Genomic DNA, 18,097 nt, shown 5'->3' with positions numbered 1-18,097 from the left:
TCCCAGTACTGAGCCCTGCGGCACACCACTGGTCACTGGCCTCCAGCCCGAAGAGGTCCCCTCCACAACTACCCTCTGTCTCCTATTGCCCAGTCAGTTCTCAATCCACCTAGCTACCTGACCTCGTATCCCATGCGCCTTAACCTTTTCTACCATGTTGTTGTTTCTTCACTTTTTGTATCAATAGTTTTGGGGATTCTTTATTAAATTGAGCAAATTTCAGCTAAGCATCCCTTCTGAAGTTTATATGTGGACATCATTTACAAGGATATATGGTGTAAACGTCACAACAAATTAAGAACGAATATCTCAACAAATATTGAGCTTATTGTTAATAGGCTGAACAATGAATAATTATGTCATGAAGGCATGTGTCCTAGCCATAATAAGTTAAGGGGAATATATATACTATTACACAAATATAGTACAAAACATGCAATATCTCATAAGTTAATTAGTTTACCAGTTATAGCTATGTTGTACAAACATAAACCACAGAAAACTGATAATTAATAATAATTAGAAAATACTCTCTACAGATGCTGTCTGACCTACTGAGTTTATCTAAATTATTTTATTTCAGATTTCCAGAATCCACAGTATTTTATCTTCAACTGATAATTAAAACCAAATAATTTTGGCTCATAAGGAACCTTTAAAAATGTAGTAAGCAATATAAATGAAAATTAAAATTAATCACTTTCATCTATACAACGGTGAATAGTATAGAATCATATAAGTAAGTATTTCTTAGCGCATCAAACTTGTGGATGAATTCTCTGCTGTGCTTTGCAATTATCTTAGCTACAAAATCTTGTTTTAAACATTATATTTCAATTTTAGTATAATATGCTTGACCAACATGGTCAATCAGATATTCTACTCACATGATTCACAAACAACAAACTACATATTGTTCCAGAATATGGTGAACACTACCCATAACTTGGCAACTGCCTCTTTTCAACAATTGACAAGGTGATCCAACACCAAATCAACTGCTCTAGCTCTGCCTTCTGCAAACTATGGCAGCAAAAGTTTCACAACAAAGACCTTTGCAAGTCAACAAAGGTTCTAGTGTACGGAGCAGTTGTTGTTGTCACCACAGTCCTATCCTGCAGTGAAGCTTGAATAGTTTATCAGTGAAATATAAGCGTGCTAGGGAAATTCCATCAGCATTGCCTTTGCTGCATCCTCCAGATTCAGTAGTTGCACCATCAACCAAACGATGGTACTCTTCTTAAATACAGTAAGAAGTCTCACAACACTAGGCTAAAGTCCAACAGGTTTATTTGGTAGCGCAAGCCACAAGCCACTAGCTTTCGGTGCACTGCCCTTTCATCAGGTGAGTCTCAAGATGGAGAATGAAACTACATCAAAGACACTCTGAAACTCTCCTTGCAGTGTAGCAGGATTGACAATAAGTACTGCAAGGGGCTTTCTAACAATTCTCCAAAATGATAACTTGTCCATCAAGCTGCAACATTCTTTGAGTCCAAACACCATAATGATCAGGCAGAGAGGGAAAGAAAAGGAAGCAAAACCTACGCTTCAGTGCAGTGAAGGATGATGCCAACAGCACAGGTTCAATCTTGTTACCAGCTATGGTAGCTCATAGAGGCCTGCTTCCTTCACTTACCTCTTGCTTGATGCAGAATCCCAAACCACAAATTGAGAAAGACATCTATGGTACATTGTGAATTGTGACCAACTACCTAACCCCTAATCCCTGAAATTTGAATATTAAGGAATAATTTGATTGAAATTTCAGCATTTTAAGGGGAACAAAGAGAGTGGACAGAAAGTATTTCCACTGCTTAATCAGTCTACGACTAGAGGCAAAATCTAAAAATTAAAGTCAATCTTTCAGAAGTGGCATTAAAACCATAGAATCCCTACCCCAATCAATCTAACCCAAGCATCTTTGAACTGTGGGAGGAAACTGGAGCACCCGGAGGAAACCCACGCAGACATGGAAGAATGTGCACACAGACAGTGATCCAATTCAGGAACTGAACCCGGGTTTTTGGCACTGTGAGGCAGTTGTGCCACCATGCCACCCTAGGAAGCGTTTCTTTATGCAAAGGATTACAGAAATTTGGAACTTTCCTTGATAACTGACATCTGATGCTAGATCTATTGTTAACTTTAAAACTGATATTGATAGACTTTTTTAACCAAAGGTGTTAAGGATATGGGTAATGGCGGGTATATAATATCAGGTCCCAGATCAGCCATGAATAATGGAACAAGCTCAAGGGCTAAATATCATTATCCTGTGATCCTATCGTCCAAATAAAACTCTTTCTTGGTACTTTGGTGCAAGTTGCACAGCTCAGAGGGCTTGATGAGATCTAATGCACAGAAGAAATGTTAATAATGAGAATCCAGCTGAGATCAGCTCATAATAAAACAGAAAAGCTCATAATTGTTATATCTCAAAGCTCTCTAGCATTCTGTAAGCCCCCGTCAGAAAAATGTTTTAATTTTAATCCATTCAACGTGGTTACTGCAGCAGTATGGTTGTAACAAGTTATATATTTATTGCTTCCCCATCCAGCAGAGGAAGGCCATGTTCTAAATGATTAACTGTAAATGTGTCTAAATTATTCATGTTTGATTAGAAGTAATTACTGTACAGCTGTAGCAAAATTGTTGTCACTGCAGAACAGTTATTTATGTCAACAGCAGTTTAAAACAACAGATTTTGACTTCCTCATTACACATACTCCCTTTGAATAGAACTAACATGTTATTTGATATTATAGGTTAATATGCATTGCCAGCAATATCAATAACGGAACAATTATGGAAGAATGCCAAATATTGCAGTCCTCATCTATATCCTAAAAGACCACTTGTACAGAGAAGGTTTGTCCATCTCTTGCTGGCAAGTGACACATTTAGCAAGGTGGCAACTTCTAAAGTGCTGGCATTCATCATTTAAAGGATTTAGGGAAAAGGTGCGGGAGTAGGAAAGAAAAAAATAATAATTTTTCACAATAGCAGAGAAAAAAAGTGTGGGAAAAGGACCTACTTCCTGCTCCTTCAATCCTATTCCCAATGAACTGCTAGACATCCAACTGGCCCCTGTGTTAGATGATACTGTGAACCGTTCCCTCTACTTGGGTATTTATCTCTCTGTCAAAGTTGGCACCATCATCTCTCACCACAAAATTCTACCTTTGATGCTAATGTCCTTGTAAATTAATGCTCTAGGCTGGACAATACAGTCGCTTTCTGAGGGAAAATTCAGCACCTGGAAGTCAATGGGATTCTGATTTCCAGACCCATCATCAGAATGCACCTGATTATACATAAATTGTCGGCAGCAAAGATGGATTAGAGACCTTCACCCCACTGAAATCGTGCTGGAGTGGAGAGTGTCTGGCCTTGGAACAAGATCGCAGCCAGACTTTGAAAGGGATGATACTCTTGTGGAATCAATGGGGAAATCGAAGATTTGTGCAGTTTTTAGTTTTGCAAATTTTGTTACTCTCTGTAAACCTTGTCATTCTTCGCAGATCGCATTCTTCCTAAACAACTGCAAGCCTTCCATTTCTTGGCATTTAATCATGTTACCATGTGTGGCACTGGCCCAGTGTGCTGCAGACCTCACTCACAAGTGAAGTAGGTAATTGACTGTTCCTGCTCCTCAAAGGCAACATAATTCTACAAGGACACGATTGTCTAGTACCATGCTATTGTGTATTTGAAGCAATGGTCTAGTTGCGGACAGGTGGTTTGGAGGGTGAGCATATGACACAAGTGCACAGCCTCCAAGTAGGCATGCATTTATCTAGTAGTGGCTAAGCAACATGCCATTAGAGTCATAGAGGTTTACAGCATGGAAACAGGCCCTCCGGCCCAACTTGTCCATGCCGATGATCTTAATAAGTGCACTCTTCCACATATTTTCAGGAGAAGTGATGCCACAACGCCCATCTCTCTCAAATATTTTATAGTCCTTGAAAATGAATATAAAGTAAAGCAGTCAGAAGACGAGAAACGGCTTCTAACTCACCTGATGTTAAAATGGATAATCTGCTCACTCAAATAGGCAATCCCGGCAGCAACAGATTTACTAACTGTCCAGCTGAGACTCAGGCTCAGCTGTAGCTTTAAAATCTACCCTAACAAGCTGACCTTTTAAAAATAAGAATGGCACATTGTATGAATATGTCTCTAAAGGCAGATTATAGCATTCACGTCATATTATGGCAGTCAATTGAGCTGTAAATGACCTTACATATTGAGTGGTCTTTACATAATGCAGCCGAGGTTCTGACTTCTAAGCTCGCTCACCTGCTGTATTATTCTGCCCCCGTCTCCAACCTCTCAATCAAATTCTTTGAACATGTTTTCACCTCTCAAATTTGGTCCCATCATTTCCTTGGCTGAATCCTACCAAATGGTTTTCTGCCCCAACCCAGTACCGAAACAGCCTTTCTCCAAGTCACATGTGACATCCTACATTGCTGTGACAATGGCACATTATCCATCTTCATCCTGGTCTCTAACCCTTGACACAATTGACCAAACCATTATCCTCCTGTGCTTCTCTACCATTATTTAGCTGGTTAAGACCGCCCTCATCTGGTGCCATTCTTATCTGTCTAAACATTGCCAGAAGATTCTCCTCATTGCTTCTTTTCCCATTCTCATGGGATCAGGAGATCCCTAAAGACGTATCCTTGTCCCTTCCCGTCGAAACGTTTCTATGGCAACAACATCCATAAACATATCAGGTTCTACATGTATGATGGAGACAACCATTTGCACTCCCCATCATCTCTCTAGATTTGATTTGATTGGATTTATTATTGTCACATGAATTGGGATACAGTGAAAAATATTGTTTCTTGTGCTCTATGCAGACAAAGCATACCATTGATCGAGAAGGAAATGAGAGAGTGCAAAATGTAATGTATAGTTATAGAGAGTTTAAAAGAGTTAGAGTGAAGTTTTAGAAGCGTAGAATGAGAGTAAAAGATAGAATTAGAAGTTATGCTGGGCCCAGCTTGCAAGAACTTGCCTCATTCTGGCGCCATCTTGGAAAAAAAGATCCTTCTGCTGCCACTAATTTGCCACTACTTGTCTAACATCTGGTATTGGATGAACAGAAATTTCCTCCAGCTAAATGTTGGAAAGACCAAAGCCATTGTCTTCTGTTCCCAACGCACAGCCAGCCCCAGCCACTGACTCCATTCCTTTCCTTGGCAACTTTCACAAGATGGTAAGGTTTCTTTGAGTGCAAAGTGATCCTCATGTGATCATTAGGAGACATGGAATTAAATTTTTCTCTGGGAATCTGCTAATTGCAGCGCAATTTTCAAGAGAAACCAGGGCAGAGAATATCACCAATGCATCCTTGTGAATCGAAAATATTTGGTTTCACCTCAACATCATCCACTGTTTGCCCAGCTTCCCATAAAGAAATGAAGCCTGGGATTCCTGCTAATTTTCTTTTTCTTTGTCTTTGCAAGCTTCTGGAGAACTTTACATTTCAGAAAGACAGTTGTTACTGCAGAATGATACAGGAGCCAATCTTTACTCAATAGGATTTTTCCTTACAGAGTGAAACATCATTACTTATTCATGACACAAGGTTTCAGTAAGTGATTCTTTATACTCTTTTAAAACAAACGAAGCAACTAATTAGTAAAATAATAAACTGACAACTCCTTAAGGGGGCACACTAACAAATAAAAAATAAATCTTTAAAATAATATTATCAAATTAAAAACTACATTTTGGAAGCTTCAGCCAATTGCATCTGGTATTCTCAGGTAGTCTCCTGTCCAAGGAGTAAACATACTGGGGTCTTCTCAGCTGGCAAGATCAGTCAAGATTGGGCATTTTCAGACCATTATGGCTGTAGAAAAGTGTTGCTTTATACGCTTTCAAGTAAAATCGCAGTTAATGTCCTCTACTTGCATATGATGAAACACAATTCATATACTGTTAACTGGTAAGATGGGAAAGAATGGGGAATTGTGGGAGGGGAGGCAGGGGGCATCATTTCAATGGATGGAAAGTATTCCCACCTTTCCCTCTCATAACCATCCGATGCCAGCTTTTCAACTGAGATGCAGAAATGTACATTTGAGTGGCTTTTTCTCTATTTCTATATTAAAACAATTACTACATTCAAAAAGGTAATTCATTAGCTGTAAGTTATTGAGGCAACCTGAGTTAATAAAAGAGTTTAAAGAACTACAGGTAGAAAAAAAGACATTGCTAAGCACACTGTAACTACACTCTGAAGCATAGCTCCATGCTTACTATAAAGGCACAATCAGAAACAGAGACGAACAGCAACATTTCTATCAACTTCAGAGAGGGGAACAACTTTAAAATGAAAAGGGCATCAACAGTGTTTAACACTGAAAAATACCATTTACTAGCTGAAGAGTTCACTTTCAAGGATATTGCACACACAGAACGAACACTGCAATTTAAATATTAAACTCTTTTCAGCAATACCGAGAGCTCCCACTAATCGCATAATTTAGCAGTCATATCTTTGCTGCTCATTTTGATTTGTTCATGACAGAAAACATTTATGTATGGCTTTCCCTTGTAACAAAGTGAAAACTTTTAAAGATACTCCAAAGGTGTAAATATGCAGAGCAATATCAAGGGGTTTAAACTAGATTTTCATCTGTAACACAATGCTTATTAACTATCAACATCCTGGGGTTTACCATTGATCAGAAATTAAACTGGACTAGCCGTTTCAACACTGCAGCTAAAACAGCAGTGAGTAACTCACCTCCTGACTTCCTAAAGTTAACCCGACAAGGTACAAGTCAGGAGCATGATGGAATACTTCCTGCTTGTCGGGATGAATGCAGCTCCAACACGCAAGAAGCTCAATGCCATCCAGCAGTCGATCCACCACCTTTAATATTTACTCCCTCCATCACCAACGCACAATAGCAGCAGCGTGTATAGTCCACAAGATATTCTGCAACAACTGATTTGCATCCCTTTCATGGGAACACGTCAAACCAGAACATGTCTGGAACAACATGGCATGCAGAAGTTGGGACATACCTGAAGTATGGAGTATAAGTGCCTGCTCACCAACAGCGGAATCACTCACGAATTCATGGAATCCATAGAATCCCTACAGTGCAGAAGGAGGCCATTTGGCCCATCGAGTCTGCGCTGACAACAATCCCCACCCAGACTTTACCCTTGAAACCCCACATAATCCTCTTGACACTAAGGGGCAATCCCATCCAGACCTGTTCCCCGTAACCCCAAGTATTTATCCCGCTAATCCCCCTAACCTACACATCTTGGGACATTAAGGGACAATTTAGCATGGCCAATCCACCTAACCTGCACATTTTTGGAATATGGGAGGAAATCGGAGCTCTGCTCCAGAGGACTTAGACAATGACTTTGCTGGGGTGTTGTGTAGGAAAAGATGGGTGCACATACTTAAATGCTTGTGAAATGGAAGGCCTGCCAGAGAGCTTGTCAGGGAGCATCGAAGAATCCAACACCAATTTATGCATAGTTTTGCAGAGGTAGCTTTACATGGAAGTGATAATTACTATTAACCAATCATAGCATATCGCCCGATGGCCAATGACATTATAGACAGCAATCACTTTCCATCAGTACCCTTGTTGTTGCCTTTCAGCCAACCAGCCCAGCCTGCTGTTACCCATGAATTGGGGTTGCATTCACTGCCAGGAAATTGGATGAACCTTCCTGTTGCTGAATGCATGTTCATCTGTACAAAATTAAGAATGGGGACAAGCTGGAGAACTGAGATTGAAAAGTCACCACTAGCATAAAGTCAGCGTTATATGCCAACTTCCATGGCATGGTCCTAGCGCCTGAATCATTCCCCACTCACCAAATGGTGACTGCATAACCAGCTATAGAAGTGTTCAGTGCATAGGATGTGAAGTGGAGATGCCGGCATTGGACTGGGGTGGGCACTGCCCACAGATCTCACAATCTGGTGTTAACCTGGTTTTAACCTGGTGTTGCAAGACTTGTTACTAGGATGGGAAAGTTATGTTGGACCCAAAACAGTAGCCACAGCAACAAAAATACAGGTGGTACATGTTTAGCAAATGTTGGGACAGTGTGCTTGGAACTATTAGACTTCACTTGCTTATTTGGACATATTTTTGTGTCAGAGGAACACAGAAACAAAGGAGTAGGCCATTCAGCATGTCAAACCTGCTCCACTATTAACTTATATCATAGCAGATCATCCATCTCAACATCACTTTCCCACATTATCCCCATGCCCCTTAATGTCATTAGCATTTGTCATTTGTCACAAAAATGCTATTGTCTGTGCATTACATATTAAACTAGGTTAGAATGTTGTTTGGAGAGGCAGTTACTTTAACTATAAGATGATTCATTTTGGTAGGACAAACTTGAATGCAGATTACAGAATCAACAACAGAGTTCTGAGCAACGTGAAGGAACAGACACACCTTGGAGTTCATATCCACAGATCTCTGAAGGTTGCCATTCAAGTGGATAGAGCCATGAAGAAAGCTTATACTGTGTTAGCGTTTATTAACAGGGGGCTTGAGTTTAAGAGTCGTGGGGTTATACTGCAACTATACAGGACCTTGGTGAGACCACATTTGGAATATTGTGTGCAGTTCTGGTCACCTCACTATAAGAAGAATGTGGAAGCATTGGAGAGAGTGCAGAGGAGACTTACCAGGATGCTGCCTGGTTTGGAGGGTAAGTCTTATGAGGAAAGATTGAGGGAGCTGGGGCTTTTCTCTTTAGAGCGGAGGAAGACGAGAGGTGATTTAATAGAAGTTTATAAGATGATGAGGGGGATAGATGGAGTGGACGTGCAGAGACTATTTCCTCAGGTGGGTGTAGCTGTTATTAGGGGGCATAACTATAAGGCTCATGGTGGGAGATATAAGAGGGAAGTCTGGGGTAGATTCTTTACTCAGAGAGTGGTTGGGGTGTGGAATACACTGCCTGCTGTGTTAGCGTAGTCAGACACTTTAGGAACTTTCAGGCGGTTATTGGATAGGCACACGGAATACACCAGAATGATAGGGAGTGGGATAGCTTGATCATGGGTTCGGACATAGCTCGGCACAACATCAAGGGCTGAAGGGCCTGTACTGTGCTGTACTGTTCTAAGTTCTATGTGATAACTGGGCAGTAAAATTTAAGTTCTCGCTTAGTGAAATATGTTGGGGCAATACATTGTAAATACTGGAAATCTGAAATAAAAACAGAAAATGCGGCAAATATGCTTCTCTCCACAGATGCTGCCTAGGCTGATGAGTATTTCAAACATTTTCTGTTTTCATTTTAAGGCAATATTTTACTGTATCTTTTCTTACCTCTTTGAATATAGCCATCTTGTCAATAAAGCGAAACAGAAAAGAGGGCACAAAGTGCCAGGCAAAATTTTCTCTTGCAAATTGATTTATCATTGGCTGCAGATAATTCTGGAATTCTTCCGCATCCAGTAGAATGGAAAGCTGAAATGAAAAACAATTAGAAAATGCTTATGTAAGAAAGGAAGTTAGATTTTCACGGCTCTCATTTTTTAATTCATAATAGCACATTCTTGATCTAAAGTAATAACTAGGGTAGGATTCTCTGGCCACCCCATGGCCATTGACTCCCCCATGTTGGCCATTGACTCCCCCATGCTGCTGGGAAACCCATGGTGAGGGTGCAATGTCGGCAGGACCAGAAGATTCCACCGGCATGAACAGCCGGAAAGTTCCGGCCTATGTGTCAATTACAGCTCTCGACTTTAAACCTCACCTTTTTTTGTTCAATGTGTATTCACCATTTAGAAATTAAGGATGGGAGATCGAGCTGCATGGTACCAAAAAACGGCTTGAGTTGCGCTGGCAGCCAATTCTGGCATGAGCTGCATGGCGCTGGGAAATGCATCCTGTTCATGACCAGTGCAAGGAGAGGTTGGTTGGCATTGCCAGGTTGCTGATGAGATGCACATCTTTCAAACTTGGTTAATGTAGGCCAGATGCTTGTACAAATCACTCCCAGCTAGACATGTGCTGGAGCATCTCAAAAGCATATTACCTTATTTGCTGGATTATCCATCTGGATGCTCCATTTCAGCAATGCCTTGCCAAAATCCAATAATAAGAGCCACCAACAATAATCAGCATTACTGTCCAAAAACACATCAATATACTTTAACAGAAATGCACTAGTGCATTCTTTCAGTGGCTGTTGAAGGCTCCTTATCTTGTCTGAGTGCTTCTATAACATGTTACCTCAATGGCTGCAGCATGGCTTGTGGAAGACTATTGATTTCTACTGGGAGGGACTTGCAAAAACACTTGAGGAGTTCTGGGCCTTGAGAGCCAGGCTTCAAACTGCACCACCTTGGCATGGATGGCAGCAGTCTGGTCCGGCTAGCTGGCAGGTAACAGTAAGAGAAATGGTAGTATGAAAGTGGTGGTAGCATGAATGCTGTCATCCTGATACAGGACAGCAAGTTCATGTTTCACAGTGCCACCACCATTTCCTTAAGAAAGCATGACCCCTGGGACAGAGGTAGGCTGCTCTTGTACTGTAGACGGGCACTGACAACCAATAAAAGGAAGGCAGTTCTTGCAGTTAGCAACGCTGTGGAGGAGGCCATGCTTGCAACCAGAAGGACAACCTCTAGAAGCCCAGAATCGCAGATGAGGCAGGTTGTGGGGAAGCAATCTTTACTTTTTCATGGAATGTGGGCATAGAATCTCTACAGTGCAGAAGGAGGCCCATCGAGTCTGCACCAACTCTTCAACAAAATATCTTATCCAGGTCCTATCCCCCTAACCCCACATTTTTACCCAGTTAATCCCCCCAAGCTATACATCTTTGGACACTAAAGGGAAATTTAGCAGAGCCAATCAGCCTAACCTGTGCACCTTTGGAATGTGGGAGGAAATCGAAGCACCTGAAGGAAACTCATGCAGACACGGGAAGAACATGCAGACTCTACACAGAGAGTGACCTGAGGCCAGAATTGACCCTGGGTCCCTGGCACTGTGAGGCAGCAATGGTAACCACTGTGCCATTGTACCGCTCCTAGCAAACCAGTATTGGGGTCCAATATTCAGTGGAAGCGGGCAATGCCCGCACTGACTGTTGGAGTGGGAAAGGGTCCACTGTTCGGGAGAGGGGTGGTGCCAACACTGATCACTGGGGGGAGGGAGACATGTGCCAGCTCCTACTCCAATCAGTGTGCCCTCCCCTGTGTGATGATCTGCAACCGCCCCCCCCAATCCTGCCCCCCATATCCCCCCCCACAAAGAATATGTAGGTCTGATCCCAGGTCATTACAATACATTAATCAATAGAATTATGTGTTTTGGGGAGGGGAGGTTAAGGACACATATATTGGCAGTGCCAGGTTGGAACTGTCAGAGTACTGGGGTAGTAGTTGGATGGCTCTGGCAAGGGATAGAATCTGAAGGGGCTGCCTGAAGGGGGAAGGAACCCTGATAGGGGGGCCTTTGGTGACCCCACAGTAGGGTGCCACTCTTTGGGAGGAGAGGGAAACCTGATGCCAGCGTGGATGGGGAAAGAGTGGTCGGATCACTTTGATGCCTGTGTGGTGTGGGGGTAGTGACCCAAACATTTAATCTTAGGAGAGAGATTGCCCTCTGTAACCAAGGATTGTGGTCTTCCCCTTGTCTGAGTTACAGTGGGTTACACTATCCTTGGGGTGTTCTTAACTTCATTTTACGATCAGGGAGCCCTTTTCTGAGGAACTGGTCTTGCCACCATCTTTATGTCCCGCTGATATCCTTCATGGCACAAATAACCCCAAGCTCCTAAAAGTTGTTTAAATGTGGATGGATTGCAATCTGAGTCATGCTGTCCCATGTTTCCTGCTGGAGACCACACTTATACCCTGACATTATGACCTCGGCTTGTCTGACTTTCAACAAAGCGAGGTAGTAAGTTTGGGCAGGAGGTGAAAAATCAGAAATGTATCTGCTTTTTCGCCTCCCCCAATCTTTATAGACATATTTTGCCAGCAAGGAGGGGCATGAAATATTAATGATGTGGAGATTCTGGCATTGGACTGGGGTAAATACAGTAAAAAGTCTCACAACACCAGGTTTATTTGGTAGCAAAAGCTACTAGCTTTTGAAGCACTGCTCCTTCATCAGCCTAGTGGGAGTTCTGTTCGCAAACAGGGCATATAAAGACACAAACTCAATTTACAAAATAATGGTTGGAATGTGAGTCTTTACAGGTAATCAAGTCTTGAAGGTACAGACAATATGAGTGGAGATGGGGTTAAGCACAGGATGACTTGCCTGGGCTTGCAAAATCTCACTAACTGTCCTGGCTGGAGACAATACACATCTCTTTAACCTGTGGGGCAGAGTCAGTGAGATGGAACTACGATGGAGCGGAGGGAATGGAAGCTCTGCATGGGTGCAAAGGAGGTAACTCTGCCAGGGTGGTGATTGAAGGGGAAGGGGGGTTCTCTGCCAGGGTCAGACAGAAGGGGGGATCTCTGCCAGGGTGGGAGAGAAGGGGGTAATCTACTAGGGAGGGAATTGGCAGGGGGCAGGAAATCTGCTGGGAGTGCAGAGGAATGATCAGAGTGGGAGGAAACTCTGCCGGGGGTGTGGGGTGATCAGAGAGGGAGGAAGTGAACTCTGCTGGAGGGACAAGCAAGAAGCAAAGGAACTCTGCCTTTGCAGGGGGCAATCAGTAGGGGGCAAGGTGGCACTACACTATTGTGGCGCCTGAGCAATGTCATCCCTAGAGCTCAGCAGCTTGCTTCCCTGGCTTTTTCGTAAGATCACACCCTTAGAATTCTTCTCAGAGAATTACATCCAACAAAAGAAATTGCCAAATGTTTGCTCAAAGAATTAGTTTTGAAGGAGCATCTCAGTTAGTGGGACAGAGTTGTTTAGGGAAAAAATTCTATTGTTCTATTCTGTGGTTCTGCTGTTCTTCGTGCCCAGAGAGTCAAATTACAGCTAATAATGGTGAAATGATTAAAGTGGGAGGCGATGGCCTAGTGGTATTATCGCTAGACGATTCATCTATCCAGAAAATCAGTTAATGTTCTGGGACCCAGGTTTGAATCCCACCACAGCAGATGGTGGAATTTAAATTCAATTAAAAAAATCTGGAATTAAGAATCTACTGATGACCACAAAACAATTGTCAGAAAAACTGATCTGGTTCACTAACGTCATTTAGGGAAGGAAATTTGCTATCCTTACAGAGACACAGCAATGTGGTTGACTCTCAACTGCCCTCGGGCAACTAGGGATTGGCAATAAATGCTGGCCAGCCAGCGATGTCCATATCCCATGAATTAATAAAAAAAAATTGAAGATGCTCTAGTGGCCACAATTGGAAGAATTTAGTAATCTTGCAGGGCTGTAAGATTGGAGAAGGTTACAAAGATCGGGAGGGAGAGGCTGTGTAGGAATTTTAAAACAATTACAAGAATTTTTAAATTGATGCATCATTAGACCAGGACCCAAAGCCGGACAGTGAGCGCAGGCAGAGGTGATGGGCGAAAAAGACTGGTGTGAGTTGAGGTCTTCACGGCAAAGCTTTGTCTGAGCTTAGATTTTACAGTTGGAAATTCCCTTCATTACAGCAGTGATTATACTCAAAAATACTTTGGAATGTGAAAGGTTTAATTCTTTCTTTCTTCTTTCACCCTGGTAGTTGATGTCCAAATACAATCCTTTGCTGAACCCTATTCTCATTGTTCTGACACCTGTTGAACAAGTTTTCATTCCATGATGCATGAGTTTCATGCTTTTGCAATGATAATTGGCAAGTACTGGGTTCCAATTAAGCAGCAGCTCTAACAATAAACGGGTACATAATGATCCAATTAAAATTCAATATATCTGTGTCATGTGCCATTTAGGTGTGGAAAAATGCTGGGTTCTTAAATTGTGCAATAATTTAGAAGTTTCTTGAATGCATGTAAATGTGTTATGGACAAGGAAATAGGCAAGCTGCAAAAAAAATGTTTTGGATTGGGGGAGAGCGGATTTTCAAAAATAAGACCAAGGTAGACCGGGAACAGCTACTAAAGGGAAAATCTACAAAAGAGCAGTGGGGGCATTCAAAAAGGAAATGGAGAGGGTGCAAGCCTAGCATGTTTCATCTAGAGTGATAGGTAGCAATAACAAACCCAGAAAACCATGGATGACGAGAGATATTTAGGATGCAATCAGAAGGAAAAGAAAGGCTTTTAAAAAGTACAAGAGGAGCAAATCATTGGAGGCATTAGTGAGATGTAGAAAGTGCAGCTGAAGAAAGCAATTAGGAATGCAAAGAGAGGATATGAGAAAGCTCTGCCTGGTAAAAGTAGGGAAAATCCAAAGATATTCAATAAGTATATAAATGGGAAGATGTTAACCGGGGAAAGAGTAAGGCCCAATAGGGATTGAAGAGTGACCTGATCGAGGTGTATCATTGTTATCTAGGCTTTCTTCCAGTAAAGTATGTTTAATGTAAAATTTAGTGATGCAGGGAAAATCTTGTCTCTGAAAGTCAGAGCGATAAACCATTTCAAAAACCTTGAATGAACTGTGTTCAGCTCCAACAACCCCAGTGGGTAGTGCATTTGCTGAATCACCTACATTTGTCATTGTGATTGTTTCTATTTTTCTCTTCACATACCTTTAGAAGATTTTATGGTCAGTTTTCATGTTCCCCACGAGCTTATTCTATTTTCTCCTCCTTCATCAATCCCTTTGTCCTCCTTTGAACTGCTCCCATTCCTCAGGGTTGTTTTTTTTTCTGGCCAATTTGTATGGATCCTTGGATCTAACACTATCTCTCATTTCCCTTGTAAGCCATGGTATGGCCACCTTTTGTGTTTTACTAATTTTGTAATTTTCTTGTTCTTTCCAGAAGGGTAGGTGATTTTAGTTCCGTCAGGCAGCATAGTTGGTGCAGGCTTGGAGGCCCGGAGGGCATGTTCCTGTGCTGCAATTTTCTTTGTTCTTTCTTTGTACCTTTGTGCCAGACAGGAATAAGCAACTGTTGCAATTCACCCATGCATTCCTTGAATGTTTGCCATTGCCTATCCACTGTTGTTCCTTTGAGTAACGTTTCCAAATCCATCATAGCCAAATCATACCTCATACCATCATAGTTTCCTTTATTAAGATTTAGGATCATAGTTTCAGAATCAACTACATCACTCTGCATCTTGATGAAGAATTTTAACATATTATGATTGTTTTTTCCCCTAGCAGTCTCGCACAACTAGATTGCCAATTATTCCTTTGCACAGTCTAGGATAGTCTGTTCTCTAGTTGATTCCTCAATGTATTGGTCCAGAAAACCATCCCATATACACTCCAAGAATTTCTCCTTGGTGCTATTGTTACTAATTTGATTTGTCCAATCTATATGCAAATTAAAGTTACCCATAATTACAGATATTCCTTTCTTGTATGCATCTCAAAACATTCTTCCTTTATCACGTCGACCTTGGTTCAAAAGTCTCAACTTTGCTCATCATTTAGAAGGTTTGCATAGCCACTGACCCACTCCACTGCTTTTCTCTAACAAAAATTATCACCATTTTTATTGAATTATGTAAATCTGGTTAACACAAAGTAGGGATAAATGCCTTATTTAGACACCATTATTTGGAAATGAGTAAGGTGCCTTGCAAAGTGAAAATAATATGAGGAATGGGGGCATTTAAAAATGTTAAAACATAGCAGCAAGTGATTAGGGTTACATTACACTGACACGTTTGACACTAGAGGGTGCTGCATTCAGGTTTATCTGAGGTAAATGCTGAGGTAAATCCAATCTTCCTGTTAACCTGCCAATTCTTGTTTCATATGTTTGTCTTGATTGCATATATTTTGTATAATGATTTGTATTTAGTCCTGTGCTTTTCCTTCAGGGTTTCTTAGTCTACCTGGAGTGAATTTTACCTTTCCCTCTTGTAGATGGCTTGTAAGCAAGGATGATTGTAAAATTCTTCAGATGACGTTCCCACCACCTCGACCTCTCTACAATTGTACGGTGTGAATGGACCAGCCTGCCCACTTTTACCCCAATTCAGCCTCTTAAATGGCCAACTATTAACCTTCTGAGGGGTGTTTCCACCCAGCCTTAATTTTCAGTCTGGCAGCAGTGGTTCAGGGTCAGGAGAAAGTCTAAAAAGTGACCCTTCTCAGACCTTGGGTGGGCAGGTCAGGGTGCCTTCATCAACAATCTGCTTTAACTATAGTTGTTCGCCCAAAATCTTTTGACCCTTCATGTGCCCCACCCGACCAGCAGCTTTCTGGCTTTCCAGCAACATACTACCCCTTTTGACCAACCTCCTTGACATCAACTTACCTGTCTCTCCATCCGCACCCCCTCCCCACTCACCTTACCTTGCCTACGAGAACAGCTTGCAGTCCTCATCCCGTCCACTGCAAATTGTGACATTGATGGGACTAGAAAACTGCCAGCTGACCAGATTTGCCAGAAGTTCTCTGAAGAAAGGCCTCCTCCCAAGTGAGGGGCAGAAGTCCAGTCCCCAGTCAATGAATGCTTAAATGGCTGCAGGCCAGCCAGTGTTGATGGCAATGTATTCACTAACACACAAATCAGGAGCAGTGGGCCACTGGGCTCTCGAGCCTGCTCTGCCATTCAATAAAATCATGGTTGGTCTGACTGTAACCTCAACTCCACCTTTCTGCCTACCCCCAATAACCTTTCACCCCCTTGATAACCAAGAATCTATCTAGCTCAGCTTGAAAAATATTCAAAGATTCTACTTCCACTACCTTTGAGGATAAGAGTTCCAAGCCACGACTCTCTGAGAGAAAACATTTCTCCTCATCTCCATCTTAAATGAGTGACTTCTTATTTCTAAGGTGATCCCTAGTTCTAGATTCTCTGACAAGCAAAAATATCCTTTCCAATTCAACCTGTCAAGATCCCTCAGGATCTTCAATGTTTCGATCAAGTCATCTCTTACTCTTACTCTTCTAAATGCTCATGGATAAAAACCTAACCTCTCCAACCTTTCTTCATAAGATATTCCCAGTATTAGTTTTGAAACATTGGCTCTGTTCTCTCTCCATAGATGGTGTCAGAACTACTGGGATTTTCTAGCATTTTCTGCTTGTGTTTCAGATTCCAGCACAGTTTTTATATTAGTTTGGTAAACCTTTTCTGAACTGCTTCTAACACATTTACGTCTTTCCTTAAATAAGAAGACAAAACTATACACAATACTCCAGCTGTGGCTTCGCCAATGTCCTGTACAACTGAAGAATACCCTCTCTACTTTCCCCATCTCCCCACCTTGTGCCATCTCCATTAAATCATGTTGCAGGTAAGTTTTAGATATTGTAAATATTACACAAGAGTGTAATATTTAAAATATTAAATATTTTTATAAGAAAGTGAGACAAGAAAGTGAGAAGGCATGGGATCCAAGGGGCCTTGGCCTTATGGATCCAGAACTGGCTTGCCTGCAGAAGGCAGAGAGTGGTAGTGGATGGGTCTTTTTCTGCATGGAGGTCGGTCACCAGTGGAGTGCCCCAGGGATCTGTTCTAGGACCCTTGCTGTTTGTAATTTTCATAAATGACCTGGATGAGGAAGTGGAGGGATGGGTTGGTAAGTTTGCCAACGACACAAAAGTTGGTGGTGTTGTGGATAGTCTGCAGAAATGTCAGAAGCTGCAGCGAGACATAGATAGGATGCAAGACTGGGCAGAGAAGTGGCAGATGGACTTCAATGCAGATAAATGTGTAGTGGTCCATTTTTGCAGGTCCAATGGAATAAGGAACATAGTATCAAGGGTAAGACTCTTAGCAGTGTAGAGGATCAGAAGGACCTTTGGGTCCGGCCCAGAGGACTCTTAAATCGGCCTCGCAGTTGGAGGATGTGGTCAAGAAGGCATATGGTGTACTAGCCTTCATTAATCGAGGGATTGAGTTTAGGAGTTGGGAGATAATGCTGCAACTTTATAAGACCCTTGTCAGACCCCACTTAGAGTACTGTGCGCAGTTCTGTTCACCTGACTACAAGAAAGATGTGGAAGCTATTGAAAGGGTGCAGAGAAGATTTACAAGGATGTTGCCTGGATTG

General features: G+C 41.9%; 1 protein-coding gene across 1 annotated transcript in view; it reads right to left on the bottom strand.

Annotated features, from left to right (window-relative positions):
• The window catches only part of LOC145356289 (ATP-binding cassette sub-family A member 13-like), a 274,002-nt gene that overhangs the window by 194,030 nt on the left and 61,875 nt on the right, over nt 1-18,097 (bottom strand). Inside the window, exon 9 of the mRNA XM_080208858.1 lies at nt 9,360-9,500. Coding sequence (XP_080064984.1) covers nt 9,360-9,500 — 141 coding nt within the window. The remainder of the gene's footprint in view (nt 1-9,359; nt 9,501-18,097) is intronic.

Source organism: Carcharhinus amblyrhynchos, chromosome 2 (assembly GCF_965287045.1).
Source record: "Carcharhinus amblyrhynchos chromosome 2, sCarAmb.v2.hapA, whole genome shotgun sequence".
In the NCBI taxonomy this organism is placed as follows: domain Eukaryota; kingdom Metazoa; phylum Chordata; class Chondrichthyes; order Carcharhiniformes; family Carcharhinidae; genus Carcharhinus; species Carcharhinus amblyrhynchos.
Note: the sequence above shows the minus strand (reverse complement) of the source record. Positions and strands in the feature narration are given on the sequence as shown.